Raw genomic sequence first — 15,480 nt, 5'->3', positions numbered from 1 at the left:
TATGTATATATATATATATATATATATATATATCTTTTCAATACCTTCGTATACCATGGCTGTTTTTGACGATAAAGGGTTTACATCTTTTCCTAGTGGGTGTGCGTATTATTGGCTTCTGTTACATTTGAGGACACGAACAATTTGATTCAATGTCCCCCAACGGTCGTCAAGAATGGGGCGTTATTAACTTGTGCAAATTAGTTTACCTTTTCTTAGTGCACCGGCGCAATTGGGCCTCGGTAGTTGATGTTGGAGGGGTCCCTACCGTGCCCATCCTAGTGAACAGTGATGAGTCTTACGAGCTGACGCCCTAGATGTCCTCTGTATAGGTAATCGATAGTGAAGGAACAAAATGAAAGCAAGGGTTTAGGCTGTGATAGTTTGTTAACATCTGATTTTTTTCTGATACATTTGAAAGCACATTACAAATATATCGAAGGTTTAACTGACTGCAAAAATAGAGACAGCATAATGACTTTAAGAATGCTCACAGCCACTACTCCTTTCTTCCTTTAATGACTTAAGATAACAAAGAAGGTTTAACGGTGATCCCCTCAGGGCAAAACGCAAGTGCATGTTACGTAATAGGGAATCATTTCTCAAAGATGCAGGTGCATATTACGTAATAGTGTTTGGTTGTTACATCATAGAGAGTGCTCTCTAAACGGAGCATGTGTTAATTAAGTAACAGGGATTCTTTAAAAACTTTTAAGGCCCACCACCAAACCAGGATTTCCATGATTGTTATGGTTGTAAACCTAAGGGCTTAGAGAGGAACCTTCAGGGCCCCCGCCAAATCAGAATTTCCTTGGATGTTCTTTAAAAACCCTACGAGACACCACCTAATCAAGATTTACTTGATTGCTAAATAATGAGATTTGTATGTTATGTAATAGTTCGTTTGGGAGTTTAAAAACCTAAGAGAACCAGGTGGGACAAATCTTCAAGAGCCCGGGCCCTAGTGAGCAATTCGATCGGGGCCCTAGCATCTAATTCAATCCGGGCCCTAGCAACCAATTCCAACGGGGCCCCTAGCATCCAATTCTATCGGGACCCTAGTGACCATTTCCAATGAGGGACCTACAAAAAATTTCCAATGGGAGCCCTAGCAACCAATTCCAAATAGGGCTCTAGTAGCCAATTCTAATGGGGTCCTTACGTCCAATTCAACCTGGGCTCTAGCAACCAATTCCAACGGGGGTTCTAGGAGTCAATTCTAACGGGACTTATAGCCTCCAATTCAACCAGGTCCCTAGCAACCAGTTCCAAAGTGGGCCCTAGCAGTCAGTTCGAACGGGAACCCTAGCATCCAATTCCACTGGTGCCCATAGCATTCAGTTCAATCGGGGCCCTAGCATCCAATTTTACTGGGCCTCATAGCAATCAATTCCAAAGGGGGGGGCTTGCAGTCGGTCGTGGGAGCCTACGTAATAGGGTAATGTTTACTTATCTTAAGGATGATGCGATCTTGCGTAAAATGTTAGACTTCTAGGGCTCGTGGGGAATCCCGCTTGTAACTAAGGAGGACACACACGTGGGGGGTTGCATAATGACAGTGCACATATGGGAAGTTAAATAATACTTTAATAGATTTCATTTTTTTCATGATGTTTTTTCTCAAGGAAAGACAAATTTATAATCAAACTGAGCTATAATTTGTCCAATAGCCAAGTGCCCTGCCCAGTGCCAATATTATGATATCACCTTAGACTGTATCACAGGGGATCATATTTGATGGAATTGACAAAAATATCGTGCACATAGCCATTATATAGCCAATTAGAATCTTTTGGAAGCTAGAGGATCAGTAATAAAAATACTGAGTACACACGGCTAATGAAGTATGAGCCCAAAAATTAAGACACGATCCTTTAAAGCTTCATTTGCAGCTTTTATTTCGGATTTTGGCGAGAGAAGACGCTTCGTAACAAAGCTCTCCATAGCTTTGGAAAGTTAGCGGATGGAAACAACCCATAGAAAAAACAGCATTATTAGATAAAACAGTATATATAAAATTGTGTATCGAAAGAGGGAGAAATAGAATTTTGTAGAAGAACTCAGGGCAATTCTTCCCAAAAAATTTTTTCCCTCAGAAAATTCCCCCAGATAATACCCCTCCGCCCTACGAAAAACTTCTCTGCGAAAAATGTCCATTTGTTTCCTAATAACAGATACTATATGTAAGCAATGGACAAATTATAACAACTTAAAAAGGCGCTTGAACTTCTGCAATGAGGTCCTTTGATAGTTTTGTATTTAGGGAGAGAGAGAGATACCTCAAAGGTTGCGTTTTAATGCCAAAACATCTCAGTTCTCATTAAGCCTTCAGATAAATACAGAATTAGCTATGAGGGCGAGACTGGGGGGTGGTATAGGTAGAAACTGATGTATTTACACATGTAATGAAAATAAACCAAGCAGGTGGTTGTCGGTAAACTACAACTTTATTCAGTCTGGGATTAACTCTCTTGTAGAAAGGACGGCGTTTGGCAAAAATTGATGTTCATGTTTCGACTCAGTGCATTACCATGTTTTAATGTTCATGGACTCGACCACACAACAAAGAGGAATTTTCAGCGGGGGGGGGGATTTCTGAGTGATAATTTCTAATGGGAGGATTTCTTCGGAGGAGAATAGTCCTTGGAGAGAATCCTAGAGGAGAAATTGTTCAAATGCTATAAAATTTAATTATGGAATCATTATTAATGCGAGTGGAGAATTTTCCGTTGGGTGAATTTTCCACGGGGGAGGATTCCCACGGGGGAATTTTTATGGGGGATTTTCCTTGAATTCCCTCTCTTTTGAAGTCACCGCAACACATGACGGGTAATCTAGTTTTAAAAAAGTTAGAGCATAAAAAAAGGTAAAATTTATCTCTACGTTAAAAACATTTCTTCTTTGTCCAGTAGACTTTTATAAATCACCTCTTTGAGAATATTTTGGATTTCTACTGCAAGCAGAGAACATTTCTCTGCTTGAGTCATTAGTAATGACTTACAAACTTTAAAATCTACGAATCTTTTAAATTCATATTCAGATTCTCATAAACGTATCGAGAGCGTATCTGAGTTGCCTCCTTTTAATATTCATTTTCGACTTCAATGAGTTTACATGAAGAATCTGCCGTGGCGAATCTTAGTAGTTATAAAGAAACTATCGTGTGATGAAGTTCTTCATGCTAATGACTTGTGCTTTTGTGCTCATACCAATTGTACTTGGTAAAAAGAATAAAAATTGTGAGTGTAATCGCGAAGTAAAACAGCTTAATATAACACTCCGATCTCTCCAAGCTAGTTGTCAAGGATTACCATCTTACCAATATAAGGTCGATCAACTTGAAAAATGGGTGGCAAATTATGAAAATGAGCAGATGGAACGACCATATGTAAGGCGATTTATTGACCTTTTAGAAGATTACCCCTTCTACCAGACCCTTGCTCATCTTATGGATACTCTTCAATCGATAAAGAAACGACTTGTCCTGGTTGAAAAAGTTATAGGAATCGACGAACATAAGCCTGAGTCTAAAAAAGAGAGACGCCATTCAAAAAAATCAATTCTTGGCGATGAGCCTCCGATACTAAAAAAACTTGTTGTTTTTGCAGAGAGGTTAAGTAGTGTTGAGAATCAAGTAATGAATTTGACGAGGAATATTATCAATTACAGTAAACTTATTTCGTCTGATACTAATGACGGGGTTGTCGTTTTACGTGACGATGACAATTTACATGACAAAGTTACAGATTCGTTGAATAAGTATGATACAATATTTGGCATTCAGAATAAAAGAATCGCAAATACTGAAAATGCAATTCGGTATTTAGCAGGTACGAACTGTGATGTGATTTAAGTAATTATTTTTTATTATGTCCTTAAGGTCATGCGATCCCTTAAAGAATCGCCTTATCTCGTGTATTATAAGCATTTTTAGCTTCTAAGGGCAGTAAGTTTAGTTGCAAGGGCAACATTTAATTGATTGGGAGGTCTTGCCATAACTTAAAGAGCTTGGATAAGAGATCTGAACAAATGACAGAAAGCTAAAAGCTAATAGCTACCTTCCTGGAAATTTAGAAAACAGTTCCACTTTCCCCATTTTGAGCTAGAGATATTCAGTTTTAATGAAATTCACATCCTTAGAAAGTGTAACTTTTATTTCTTCGATTAAACAGAGTAAAATTCCCTTTTTTAAGTTCAGGAAAGGGCAGTCCTTAAAAATTTTCCAGAACACCTGCTTGGAAAACTGCAAAAATCAGTTCGATTGAATTATCATTTGAGTAATTGGGCCGTTCTGGGCGCTCCCTATGGTGCCACAAACTTTGATTGACAACTTCACCGACGAAAGAGAAATAAAATTAAAAATTTTTTAAAGTCAAATTTCTCTGGGTATATGTTTACTTTCGTTCCAAGTGCTCTAAAGTGCGTATTACTGCATATAGCAGGATTCTGATGATCGTATATTGTTTCTTTGTCATTATTAGAGAAGGGCATCCATTTCTGGTTGACCCTCCTCCTCCATGGGGAAAAATAAAATGCGTAAAATGGGCTTGCTTACAGGTAACATTACCTATAGAGCGAAGCGTATTAGTCCATGAGCCCCGCGGGCAGCGGGGTAAGGCATGTATTCTATATATATTTAATAGACCTCAATCTTTTTTTTAGCTCCATCACTCTTTGTTGAATAAATATAGAATACAGACCTCGCCCTGCTGCCCGCGGGGCTCATGGACTAATACACTTCGCTCTATAGGTAATGTTATCTATAAGCAAGCCCACTTTACGCATTTTTAGTCTCGTTGTAAGTGAATTTTAGAAGCCTAAAAAATGGATGCGCTTCTCTAATAATGACAAAGAAACAATATGTCAAACCACAAGTAATCGACAGCTTTCGATGACAGTTAGTCTCGTGGGAGAATTTACTAACGGACACTTTGTCTTTCACACGGTCAGCCGAGCCTCAGGCTATGAAATTTCTTACGACGTATTCCATGGCCTTAAGGCCAAGACCTGGGAGTTCCAATTTTTACCGCTACCCCTCTGAATTGTAAAATGCTATTTAAGCAGCTTTGCCCTTCTCTTCGCAGATAATTTTTGGTAAAATTTCTATATTTATTAAAATTATGAATCACCTTAGTTTTGTGGAATAATGTTTTACTAGAAAATTTGGGGTGAAAACGGAAGGCAGTTTTTGATCTTATAAATGGAAATCTGCATGGTTTTAGTTTATCCATGGGCGGCACCATATCCAGGATTTTTTGAGGGGGGTTACAAAACTGTTTTTTTAGGGGGAGGGGGTTTACAAAAAAACTAAAAACCACGTCAAAAATTTGTTTATATTCAATTTTGTCATGTTTTTACGATTCGGAAAACCATTTTTAGGGGGGAGGGGGGGTTAAACCCCCTCTTGGACATAGTCTTGTCCATGGGATAAAAATCATGCTAACTTTCCTTTTTGTGGACACTCGATAAACACAGCTTATTCCACTAATTTATCCAAAGAATCTTCATGTACAGCTATGTTGTAACTGCTATTATGTGGTCTTTTATTCAAATTTCACTTCAAAAAATCTCTGCTGTGCTTTTATGACTTTTTCGAATAATATCTTGAAATACCTTAGAAATACTTCATCTAGAAAATATTATGCGATAGGCTTACTAATTTTGCATATTTTTTTTTGTCATTGTAAAATAGAAATCAAGCGCTTATCCTATTCTTGATCAAAAACAGGTTTTCAAGCTAAGATACAAAGCGCAATTAATGGAGAAATATCAATTTCGGAATTGGAACAGAATTCAAGCATAACGACACACACAGGCAAATTAGGGATTGGCTTGAACCAAAGTATGGGGCAGCGAAGAGAGATTGTGATACTTTCGAATAATATGGTACACACTCCAGAATCAAAGTTTGGTAAATCCTAATGAAATATATATTTGTACATACGGGGGAGGTGGAGGTAAAGTCCGAACTTACCTCTATAGTCAGAATTGCATCCTGAATCCAAATCTAACAATCATTTGAGTTGGAATTGAGCCCTACCCCCTCTACCTAGTTTGTAAATATTGACCCTGAATTGGAATATACACACTCGCAGTTTATTTCAGTGAGTTAAATCTAATTGTCTTTGAATAGAGAACGGTCAAGCAAAATTCAAGGAAAAATCACGAGTGTGTACCATATAATACGGAGGTACCGGGATTGTTGCTAGGTGTAAATAATTCTGGCATTTCAGCGCCTTTTTGGGGTGTTAGCACATTAAATTATTTAAATTAATATGTTTTTAATGGAAAATTGAAATTCTGACACTTTCGCTTCAAATATATATATATATATATATATATATATATATATATATATATATATATATATATATATATATATATATATATATATATATATATATATATATATATATATAATGGGAAGGGTGTGTGCACCCCTGAATTCTTTTGACCTCCTAAAATTTGAAAATTCCCGTTTTGAATGTATTTTCATTGAAAACAACCTTTTTGGTATTCTTCTTGAATAAATGACAAATTTGTCACCTCCTAGATTTTAAAAATACATTCCACCTCCCAAAGTTTCATTAACTGACACCACAGAATATAGGTGGACTAAATGCATGTTTTATGTAGAAGAATGATTTTAACTTTTGTTAACCGAAGAGGAATAGGCAAATTCTTGTTGTTTTATTGGGAATAATTCCCTTTCAGCCCAACTCGGTTAAGGAATAATAAGCTCTTGCAACAGTACCAAGTTCGTATCATTCCTTAACTTGGCTGGTCAGGGAAGGAATCATTCCTTAAAAGGAAAAGAAGCGTTCCCCTGCTACTTTGCAGTTAAGTAAAGTTGACAATATTTCCTACACAAAAGTAGAAAGTGCAGAGTTAATTGGAGCGAAGCTTTCTAAAAACTTTCTAAAGTTGGAACTTCAAAAATTTTGATTGATTTGCCTGGGATTGATTTCCCTATATAAATTAATACTTTGGTTGTTGGAATTTGAAAATTCCCTTGAAATTTAGTACACATTTATTCACGCCTGAAGAAACTCTTCAGAAGAAATATTAGACTTCTGGTCATAATAGTCCTGGTCATAGCTAGCAGGTTTAAAGTTTGATAATTCCGGAAGCATTTGACTTTTAAAACCCTGAAACCGATGTGCTATTGCCTCATACAAAAATTCAATGGTCAATAGTTGCTGGGGGAGATCAAACTTCAAATGAATTGGGTTCTTTGGCACTGAAGCAAAACAGGCCAGTTATGTGCAGAAGTCAGAGAAAGCGCATCTCTCTGCGAATCATCATAACCTTGCCCCTCTTCACTAAATTAACCTGTAAGTTTCAAGCCTATCGCAGAAAAGATTTAATACTTACAATAGTGATAAAACGACCTACCATCAAGGACAGGAGGAGTGATTTCGGGGGGAGGGGGTTAATACCCACTTTATGCCTTCAATCATACAGGTTTAAATCCTACGAAGGATTTCAGTTCAAACGGGTTCCGATATGCACTTCTTTCTTGCAAAATTTGTGGTGAGGAGGGGGAAAGGGGGATAATAATATAGATGCTATTAAAATACTTCAATTCTCCAACCTTCATATTGAAATCCTTGACGTATTTCCAGTTTAAAACAGTACTACAAGTATCTCTTATTGCTGAACAATTAAAGGGGTGAGTGGTGTTGGAAGAAAAATGGATCCTCTTTGATCATACTGATCATACAAATATATTAACATGAAATTTTTGCATGATTCTGGTTCGAGAGAGTCCAGCATAACCAACTGTCTTCTAAAATTTGGTGGAGAATTCGGGTATTGGAGCTGCTAATGGCATACACTGGGTATCTAATCGCACATGTTGGAAATCCTTCTATGATTTCTGCTCAAACAAGGTTTTCAATGCCTCTAAAGCCCACTGTTTCTGAGGTCCACCGAGGCAGTCTACAACTTAGCTCGTAAAAACATAGCTCGTTTTTACATTGAGTCAGGAGTTGGTATGTTTTTGTGCTGCACCCTTGCATGGACTCCAATCGATTTTAAGCCAAGGAAGGACTTACCTCGTTTCGCACCAAATCAAGACATGGCTCGCTTTAAAATTGCAACATCGAAAGTTGCTGCTCGGAATTAGTTGGTTTTTGCACACAGTCAGGACTTGGCTAGTTTAAGCACCAAGGCCGAACACAGCTTGGATTTGGCTCTTTTTTGCACCAATTCAGTCAATAATTTGAGCTTGTTACAATATTATTATTATGGGTGGAATCGAAATTCGAGGGCTAGAACACAAACGCCCATTACTTCCGTACCAAAATACACACACACCAATTCATACATACACACACACACACACACATTGAAACACACCCTTAAGCATCATTTTGACAGCCATTACTGGCTTCAATTCATCCAATCTCGGTACTCTATTTCGCAGACACCCTACCTCATGATTAAACGTTGGAGAAGATGACCAATGGCTCGACTGTGACTCAATTCAGCAGAAATAGGCCTGTATTTGGGCCTTCTGCTCTTAGGGGTACCAAACAAAGGTTTTCATTATATACCTTGATTTAGCTTAATTGGAATTAGTTTGGTTTTAATCAAAATGTAAAATGACGGAGTCTGAAGGGACCACAGGCCAAATTTTTGCTTCTTATTATACACGTTTGAAAGTTTTGTATTACTCTGGTTTTAACCCGATGTACAATGTCTAAGTTTTCTATTAACATTATATCCTGAAATATTGTGTCTATTGCATTATTTGGGACATTTGCTCTCCGAGTTATATAACCCCAGAGGTACATTTTTGGACCTTTCCGCTACTCTCTCAAATAGCCGACTTGAAGTTTTGACGTGATGCTATGGGAATTCCTGGTTAGCAAAATAGGAAAGAATTAAAAGAGCTGAGTGATCGAAAAAAGTTTTCGATCGAATGGTTATAAGTTTATTTGATGATTCCTTCTATTAAAAGTGGTCAGGAAATAAATTATGGTTGAAAAATATATTTATCACTCTTTACTTAATCAACATTGCTTCATTGACTTTGATATCCAACTAAATAGCTAAAAGAAATACTGTCATTTATTTTTTTTCTTTCCTGTTAACTACCAACTTTCCTGTTGACTTTGATTCCTTTCCGCTTCTCCACCTTCTCTTAGTCAAATATCCAGGGGAGAGGTTTTCAAAAAATTTTGGGCTAAGAACATTTTTATTTTATTTTCCATCTATCCATACATTAAATTGGAGACTCGGGTAAGGTATGTGTTTTGATAGGGTATGTTTTTGGGGCACGAGACAGAGGACAATATTCAACATAGCTGTATCACAATAATAGTAATAGTATGATAACATAGCTCTCTTCCTCAAGGATTGGTTCATTAATTTATGAAAACTGGGAAAATTAGGAGAAATCGGAATTGCTACGGAATTGCTTCATACGTATATCTTATTAGATCAGAATTCCAATATTCAACTATCTGAGATGGTGGTGCGAGAGCACTTGGCTCATCCTCGACTAACTATTCTCATTAAGGAATTACCTACAATGAAGTTTTGATACCCAAAACCACTAGCAAATTAGGGGTGTGGCCTGGAAAATATTTTCGTAGAACGTTTATTAAAAAAAAAACGATTTTTTTTCAAGTGTAACTGGCAATTTGTTTTTCAGGAATAAACTCATTGGCAAATCTAGCACAGCATGCTTACCATCTAAGTGACTTTGAAGATATTAAAGAACATCACAACATGCTCAATGATGAAAATGAGTCGCCCATAAGGAATGTTGTGGATATACGTCAAACATTCTTCAAATTTTTCTTGGACGCATATGAGCGAATGGTGGCATTTCAAGCACCAGAAATAGCCAACATTTTAGAAGAAGACTTGAAAAATATTGGAAAACAACGTGGGAACTTACTGGAATTGGCTAAATCTAAACTTAAATCTTCTAAAAGTCTTCCTAGATATTAATAAGGTTAATCGCTTTTGAGCTGCTAACCTAAATTGCATTCTATCCCTGTCAGTGAAAGCCTATAAAGGACTTTGAAGAATTTTGTATTTAGCTAGTTTAGTTCAAAACGGAGATTGTTATTCCCTGGAACAGATTATAGTCACATCTGTCGATAAAACAGAACTAGACACTACTACACGACACAGAATCTGAATCTGGTCAAGAAGGCGATTCTTATAGATGACCAATCAGATTCAAAAATTGGCTCAAAGGTGTGACTGCAGTCTGTCTTGGGCACAAGCTTGGATTTCAAAATGGGTCAGAAATAGCTTTATGTGTCGCGTGTGTCAGTGGATGTATTGTGGGAAGTTGGACTGGTTGTCTCATATACCTCTCAGACTTACATCGCTTCTTTTTTTTAATTCGGGATTGGGGGGCAGGGCTTGAGAATATGGCTTTTTGTTATTTTAATGAAATTTTCAATAAAAGATTTATAGTGTACTGCTTGTCTATGTTCTGTTTAAATTGAAACAAGTGTATTAGTCCTATAGATACAACGCACGGATGATTATAGTTAGGTTACAAGGTACGTTCATTGTCTTTCTGGGGAAAGGGAGGGGGTTGTGAATTCTTAAAGTCGGGGAGAAAATGGTCTTTCATTCCCAACTTTATAGGGTTGGAATAAAAGTGGAACAGGAAAACACAGGCGGCTTCGGTCTCGATGATGCTAGCTCGCACAAAAAATGGATGTTCTAATTAACGTGTAAAATACTTTTAATAGTAGGTGACAGAGACTCGAGGTAAAGAACAAACGTTATACTAGTTCATTTTAGTAAAATAATAGGTGGGTTGCTACATTAGGTTACGAATTTCAGAGGTAAGAAATCGAATGACATAAGAGTTGGTTATAACATATTTTTTTTTTATTATTAAATTTTTTCAAAAAAGCTCCTCTTTTAGACAAAAACTATCCTGAGAAACGACAGCTAGGTATTATTCTCAGATTTCTAAATTCACCCTCTATGCTTTCGTGCAAAACTATCCTTAAAGAGATATATTTAGGGATAGTACAAAGTACACTAAGGAAAGTATATTATCATTCCTTAACATTGCCTCGCATGATCAATGTGGATATTACTTAGGTATCGTAAGGATTTAATAATTCATGTATAGCATGGCCGGTAACTTCTAATGGGAAACGAAAATAGAGAAAAAACTAGGTCAAATTCTTCCTTTAAAAATAAGACAAAGCTCCAACCTTCTTTTTCTCGTCCCTTTCATCAGCTAGTTAAATTGCTCCAAGTGTTGTTGTTGTTTGGGGTTTGACGCGTTCGACCAATAGGTCATATGCGTTCGTATCACTCAGTTGTTCTGTGCCTTCTATAATCACTAGCTTGCTTGGGTGTCACTTCAGTCAGTATTCACTGAACCAGAACAGTATCACTTGACTTGCTAATGGAGGCTCGAATGTGTAATCAGGCTCGAAGTGTAATCAGCCATTCCATTTGCCATAAGAGCCACATTCCCCGCACCTAGATATTTCACACAGCGTTGCCATCGCAGTACAATTGTGACGTTTTTGGTACAATTTAGAGGTCCTGTTTTGTGGTAAAATCAAATTTTCTGGTATATTTTAGCTTTACTTGCTCCTTTCTGGCTTCGATATCTGTCCAAGATTTGGTGTATCCAAATTTTCTTGTTACCGAAAATTTTTAATCTGTTATTCGGTAGTACAAATCAATCTCTTACAGGTACAATTTTAGTAAGAAAACTGGTACAGTTTATTGTAAAGCCTTACCAACGCTGATCTCATATATTCACATTCTCCTTTTTTATGATCTTTCCCCATCCACATATATGAGACCTATCTAGTGTGCTGGTAACAAAAGTAATCTGTGGACTACATGTATATCAATTGATTCGTTTGAAGCCATTTGAAACTAGAAAATCCAACGTGAATTTCATACAGCTTTGAAATCTTCCCTCCTGGCGTAATTCAATTAACTGATTTCATTTTTTTTATCAAACTGTTTAATTTTTAATCTACTTTATACGTAAAAATTTTGTGTCACGTTTTTATAGTACTAAACATTGACAGTTTCATATTTATGAATTGTTCACCGATATTAAATCTTGAAAAACTCTTTAGACTAAGATTTCATTCAAGCTTATTTTGAATGACCGCCAGGGCTTATTCTCTCTGCATTTTGCAACACATTTTTCAACACAAAGAATTGTATATTTTCGGCTAGTAATTAAGCAGTAGATCTATAATATGACAAGAGGGGGGTAAATTTGAGAAACAGCCGACAAAAAAAAACTCGAATGGAAATAGATTTTTTTTCTGTTGTGGCCAAAACAATTTATTGGGAAAAATTAAAATATATTTGATTATAATCCCAGTTATTAAAACCTATTCTTCTATGTTCGACACATTTACCCACACATCTAGATTTTGAAAATGTATTTGAAAAATTAGCCCCCACTGGATTTTGAAAGTGCAATTCCCCCTCCCCCACTTGTTTAACGTTACTACCACGCTGTGTGATTGACATGGCTTAAGAAAGAATAGAAATCACAAGACTAATGCCCTCGGAGGTACCCTTTCTAAAATGCCTGGCACAGCGAATTTTGCTATTAAAGGAAAATATTAATTATTAAGCGTTAAAGGAATTTTTTTTATTCTTAAAAAATTATTCTTACAAAAAAGCACCAAAGCCACATGGAGTGCACTCAGTTTAGTCATAATCATTATTGTAAATGAACTACTTGTTTAATTTCACTAAACAGCTTTCGACTTTCATCTACATATACAACCGCTTTCGTAAAAGGTCTTCCCCCAACGAGCATTCCAGTTTTTGAACTACCGAAAACGGTTATTCACTTCCTAATATCAAATAATTCCAGCCACTTTGTCATTAGCTGCAGATACAATTTCTTCGAAAGTATAAGAACCGGGGTTGGCATCCACTTCAAGGTCACTACTATTACTTGCCGTTTTCTTCAGTGGTATATCGTTTGACCTGTCTTCTGCACTACATGACTCTTTATCCCTTACAGCTCTTCGCTGGAACATGGCTTCCAAAACATCCCAAAGACATGATTCTTGTGGATAGTCATTGTCAACGAGGTTGACTAAGCAGTAATTGTTAACTATATGTTGGATTACATCTCGGGATTTTGAACTCTCCGGGTAGAGTTTTGCCCATTGTTCATGCCATAATCCAAAAGCTTCGTCCTATAAAGTAAATTAATTAATTAATAATATATTTGATCTCCCATTTACAATGAAGTTTTACTAATACTGATATTTAGCTAGGGCTAATTTAAGTCAAACAGAAATTTTCAGCTAATCAGGAAATCCTAATAAAATCTGATTGGCTCAAATAATGCTGGCTACACCTCGGTATTAGTAAAATCTTATGGTGAAGGGACCTTATGCATTCAGATGGAGTGGGGGAAAAGAAGATCTTCCTTAAGAATCCCAATAAAATTTCTGTAAGGACACAACATCATAACAAAGAGAGCAAGTATCAAAGAGCAGGTAAAGCCTTTTTTTTTTTTTTTTTTTTTTTTTTTTTTTTTTTTTTTTTTTTTTTTTTGTACTAATAACATAGATTTATTTTCTTCTGGAACACTAAATTTTTAAAATCACTCCGATTATTTCAAGCAAATTTTCTTTCTTTATTGTGCATGTTCATAAAGAAAATTCAAGGCGTTACACGAATGGTATTTATTTTACTGGCAAAAAAACACAGCTGATAGACAGGATTCCTTCTCTCCCTTACATATTCGCGGGAATACAAAATTAGTTTTTAAGGCGCTTTACAAGAAATTCCTGTCAGACACTACCCATTTCTCCCCCTAGTCCTTGATAAATCAGGATACAGTTCAATAACAACTCACATTTTGGTAAGAAATCAGCAAAACAGACTGACTGAGATATTCGAGAATTTTTTTCTGGAATTCTGACAAAACAAATATAGTCATAGTGCAAATATTTGCATGTTTTCTTAATTAAGCTGGATTTCTCTTCAATAATTTTTAGCCATAGAAGAAAGCTAATGAATTTCGCAGGCACCAAGTTCTACCATATGGCAAATTTTTAATGAAAGGTGTGTTAACAAAAGAATTTTGATAGGTGCGTTTTTTGATAATATACAACGTACCATTGACAGCGTAAACCTAGAAATACAAGACACCCCATAGGCATGTAAGAGGGAGGGATCTACCACCATCATCAGTTTTGTTCTAAGATGCAGTATAATTTGATGTTTGATAATGCAAGGTAGTCGAATTTTTTAGGTACTTGTCAACCTCCTTAAACATTTCAGCATACCAATCACAGTGTAAGTTTTTCAAAAATTGCTGCATAGGCCCCCAAGAGGGAGGAGCAACCATCATCATCAAGCTCAAGGCCGTATCCAGGGGAAAGGGGTGGGGATTTTTACCCCCCCCCCCCCGAAAAAAGTTTGACTCGTAAAAACGGAATGATAATGAACATAAACAAATTTCTGGTGCGTTTTTTTAAAGTTTTTCTTGTGACCTCCCAAAAAAAAATCCTTGTGATCCCCCCCCACCAAAAATAAAATCCTAGATACAACTTTGATCAAGCTAACTCCAAAGATGCAGCTTTTTTTTATTAGGCAAGGTAATTGTATTATTCACTGCCAAGCGAGTAGTACCTGAAATCTTGAAATTTTATGAGATTCCCTATTTTCCTCTATGTTTGTCCCCTGTAGGTTTCCTTTTTTCAGGACCAACAGTTCTTTTTCGGTTTTATCATTTAAAAGTGTCTTTTTGTATTTACTTAAAAAAAAGAAAACCATATCCCCCCCTAGATTTTTAAAAATACATTTTGCACATCAATGCAAATATACATAATATACACATACGCACAGGCTTACATATTATATGCATAATGAAAAATACATAGTACTGCACATTTAAAACTGAAGATTCGGGAGGGAAGACTTCACTCGCTACACCTCATTGAGTTGACATTCGCTCATATTCATATCCCAGTTTACTTAAAATTGAAGTAGGATTAAGATTGAGGCCTTTTCGTGCGTCTTTACTAAACAGAAAAATTTATTAAAATACAGAAATCTGTCTGGACTTAGAGGACAATCGATTCCTTGGGTTGATATTACTTCGAATACAAAGCTAGAAAAGCCGTTACAGAAGCTAAAAAACAGAAACAGAAACGCTAAGATAACACACAACAAATGCTAAAAAAATATATACTGAATTCCGATTATTTTTTGCGTTCTTTTAGAGAATTTTGCTGTTTTCACACGCTCTTTTAAAATTAAAAAAACTGCTGAAAATATGCATATTAGCGCGCTATTAACTCGTAAAACTCATTGTAATTTTCTTCCATGCTTCGTCACTTAATGATCAAACAGTTCGTGGTAACGAACTGTAGTAAGGAGCAACCCGGCTCAATAGTAAACGAAACTAAAAAACGGATTTTGATGCAAAAAGATACATCGAAAGAATCGAATTTTTAGGCTGATTCTAAATATATAAGTTTC

At 36.3% G+C, this 15,480-nt stretch overlaps 2 protein-coding genes across 2 annotated transcripts in view; one reads left to right on the top strand and one right to left on the bottom strand.

Moving 5' to 3' along the window:
- Positions 1-3,111: 3,111 nt before the first annotated feature.
- LOC136026695 (uncharacterized) lies at positions 3,112-10,444 on the top strand. The gene is made up of 2 exons (XM_065703445.1): positions 3,112-3,830; positions 9,662-10,444. Exons 1-2 carry the CDS (start codon positions 3,167-3,169, stop codon positions 9,961-9,963), a joined length of 966 nt encoding a protein of 321 aa, XP_065559517.1. The 5' UTR covers positions 3,112-3,166; the 3' UTR covers positions 9,964-10,444.
- Positions 10,445-12,597: 2,153 nt separating this feature from the next.
- The window catches only part of LOC136026694 (methylenetetrahydrofolate reductase (NADPH)-like), a 64,131-nt gene continuing 61,248 nt past the window's right edge, over positions 12,598-15,480 (bottom strand). Inside the window, exon 10 of the mRNA XM_065703443.1 lies at positions 12,598-13,181. Within this exon, the coding sequence (XP_065559515.1) occupies positions 12,837-13,181 (345 nt within the window). The 3' untranslated portion in view covers positions 12,598-12,836. The remainder of the gene's footprint in view (positions 13,182-15,480) is intronic.

Source organism: Artemia franciscana, chromosome 4, assembly GCF_032884065.1.
Source record: "Artemia franciscana chromosome 4, ASM3288406v1, whole genome shotgun sequence".
Classification (NCBI taxonomy): Eukaryota; Metazoa; Arthropoda; class Branchiopoda; order Anostraca; family Artemiidae; genus Artemia; species Artemia franciscana.
The sequence above is the reverse complement of the archived record's forward strand: the minus strand, read 5'-3'. Positions and strand labels throughout refer to the sequence as shown.

Coding starts and splice junctions, on each gene's coding strand:
- LOC136026695 (XM_065703445.1), top strand. CDS start 3,167: ATGAAGTTCTTCATGCTAATGACTTGTGCTTTTGTGCTCATACCAATT. Junction 3,831..9,661: donor TGCAATTCGGTATTTAGCAG/GTACGAACTGTG, acceptor TTTGTTTTTCAG/GAATAAACTCATTGGCAAAT.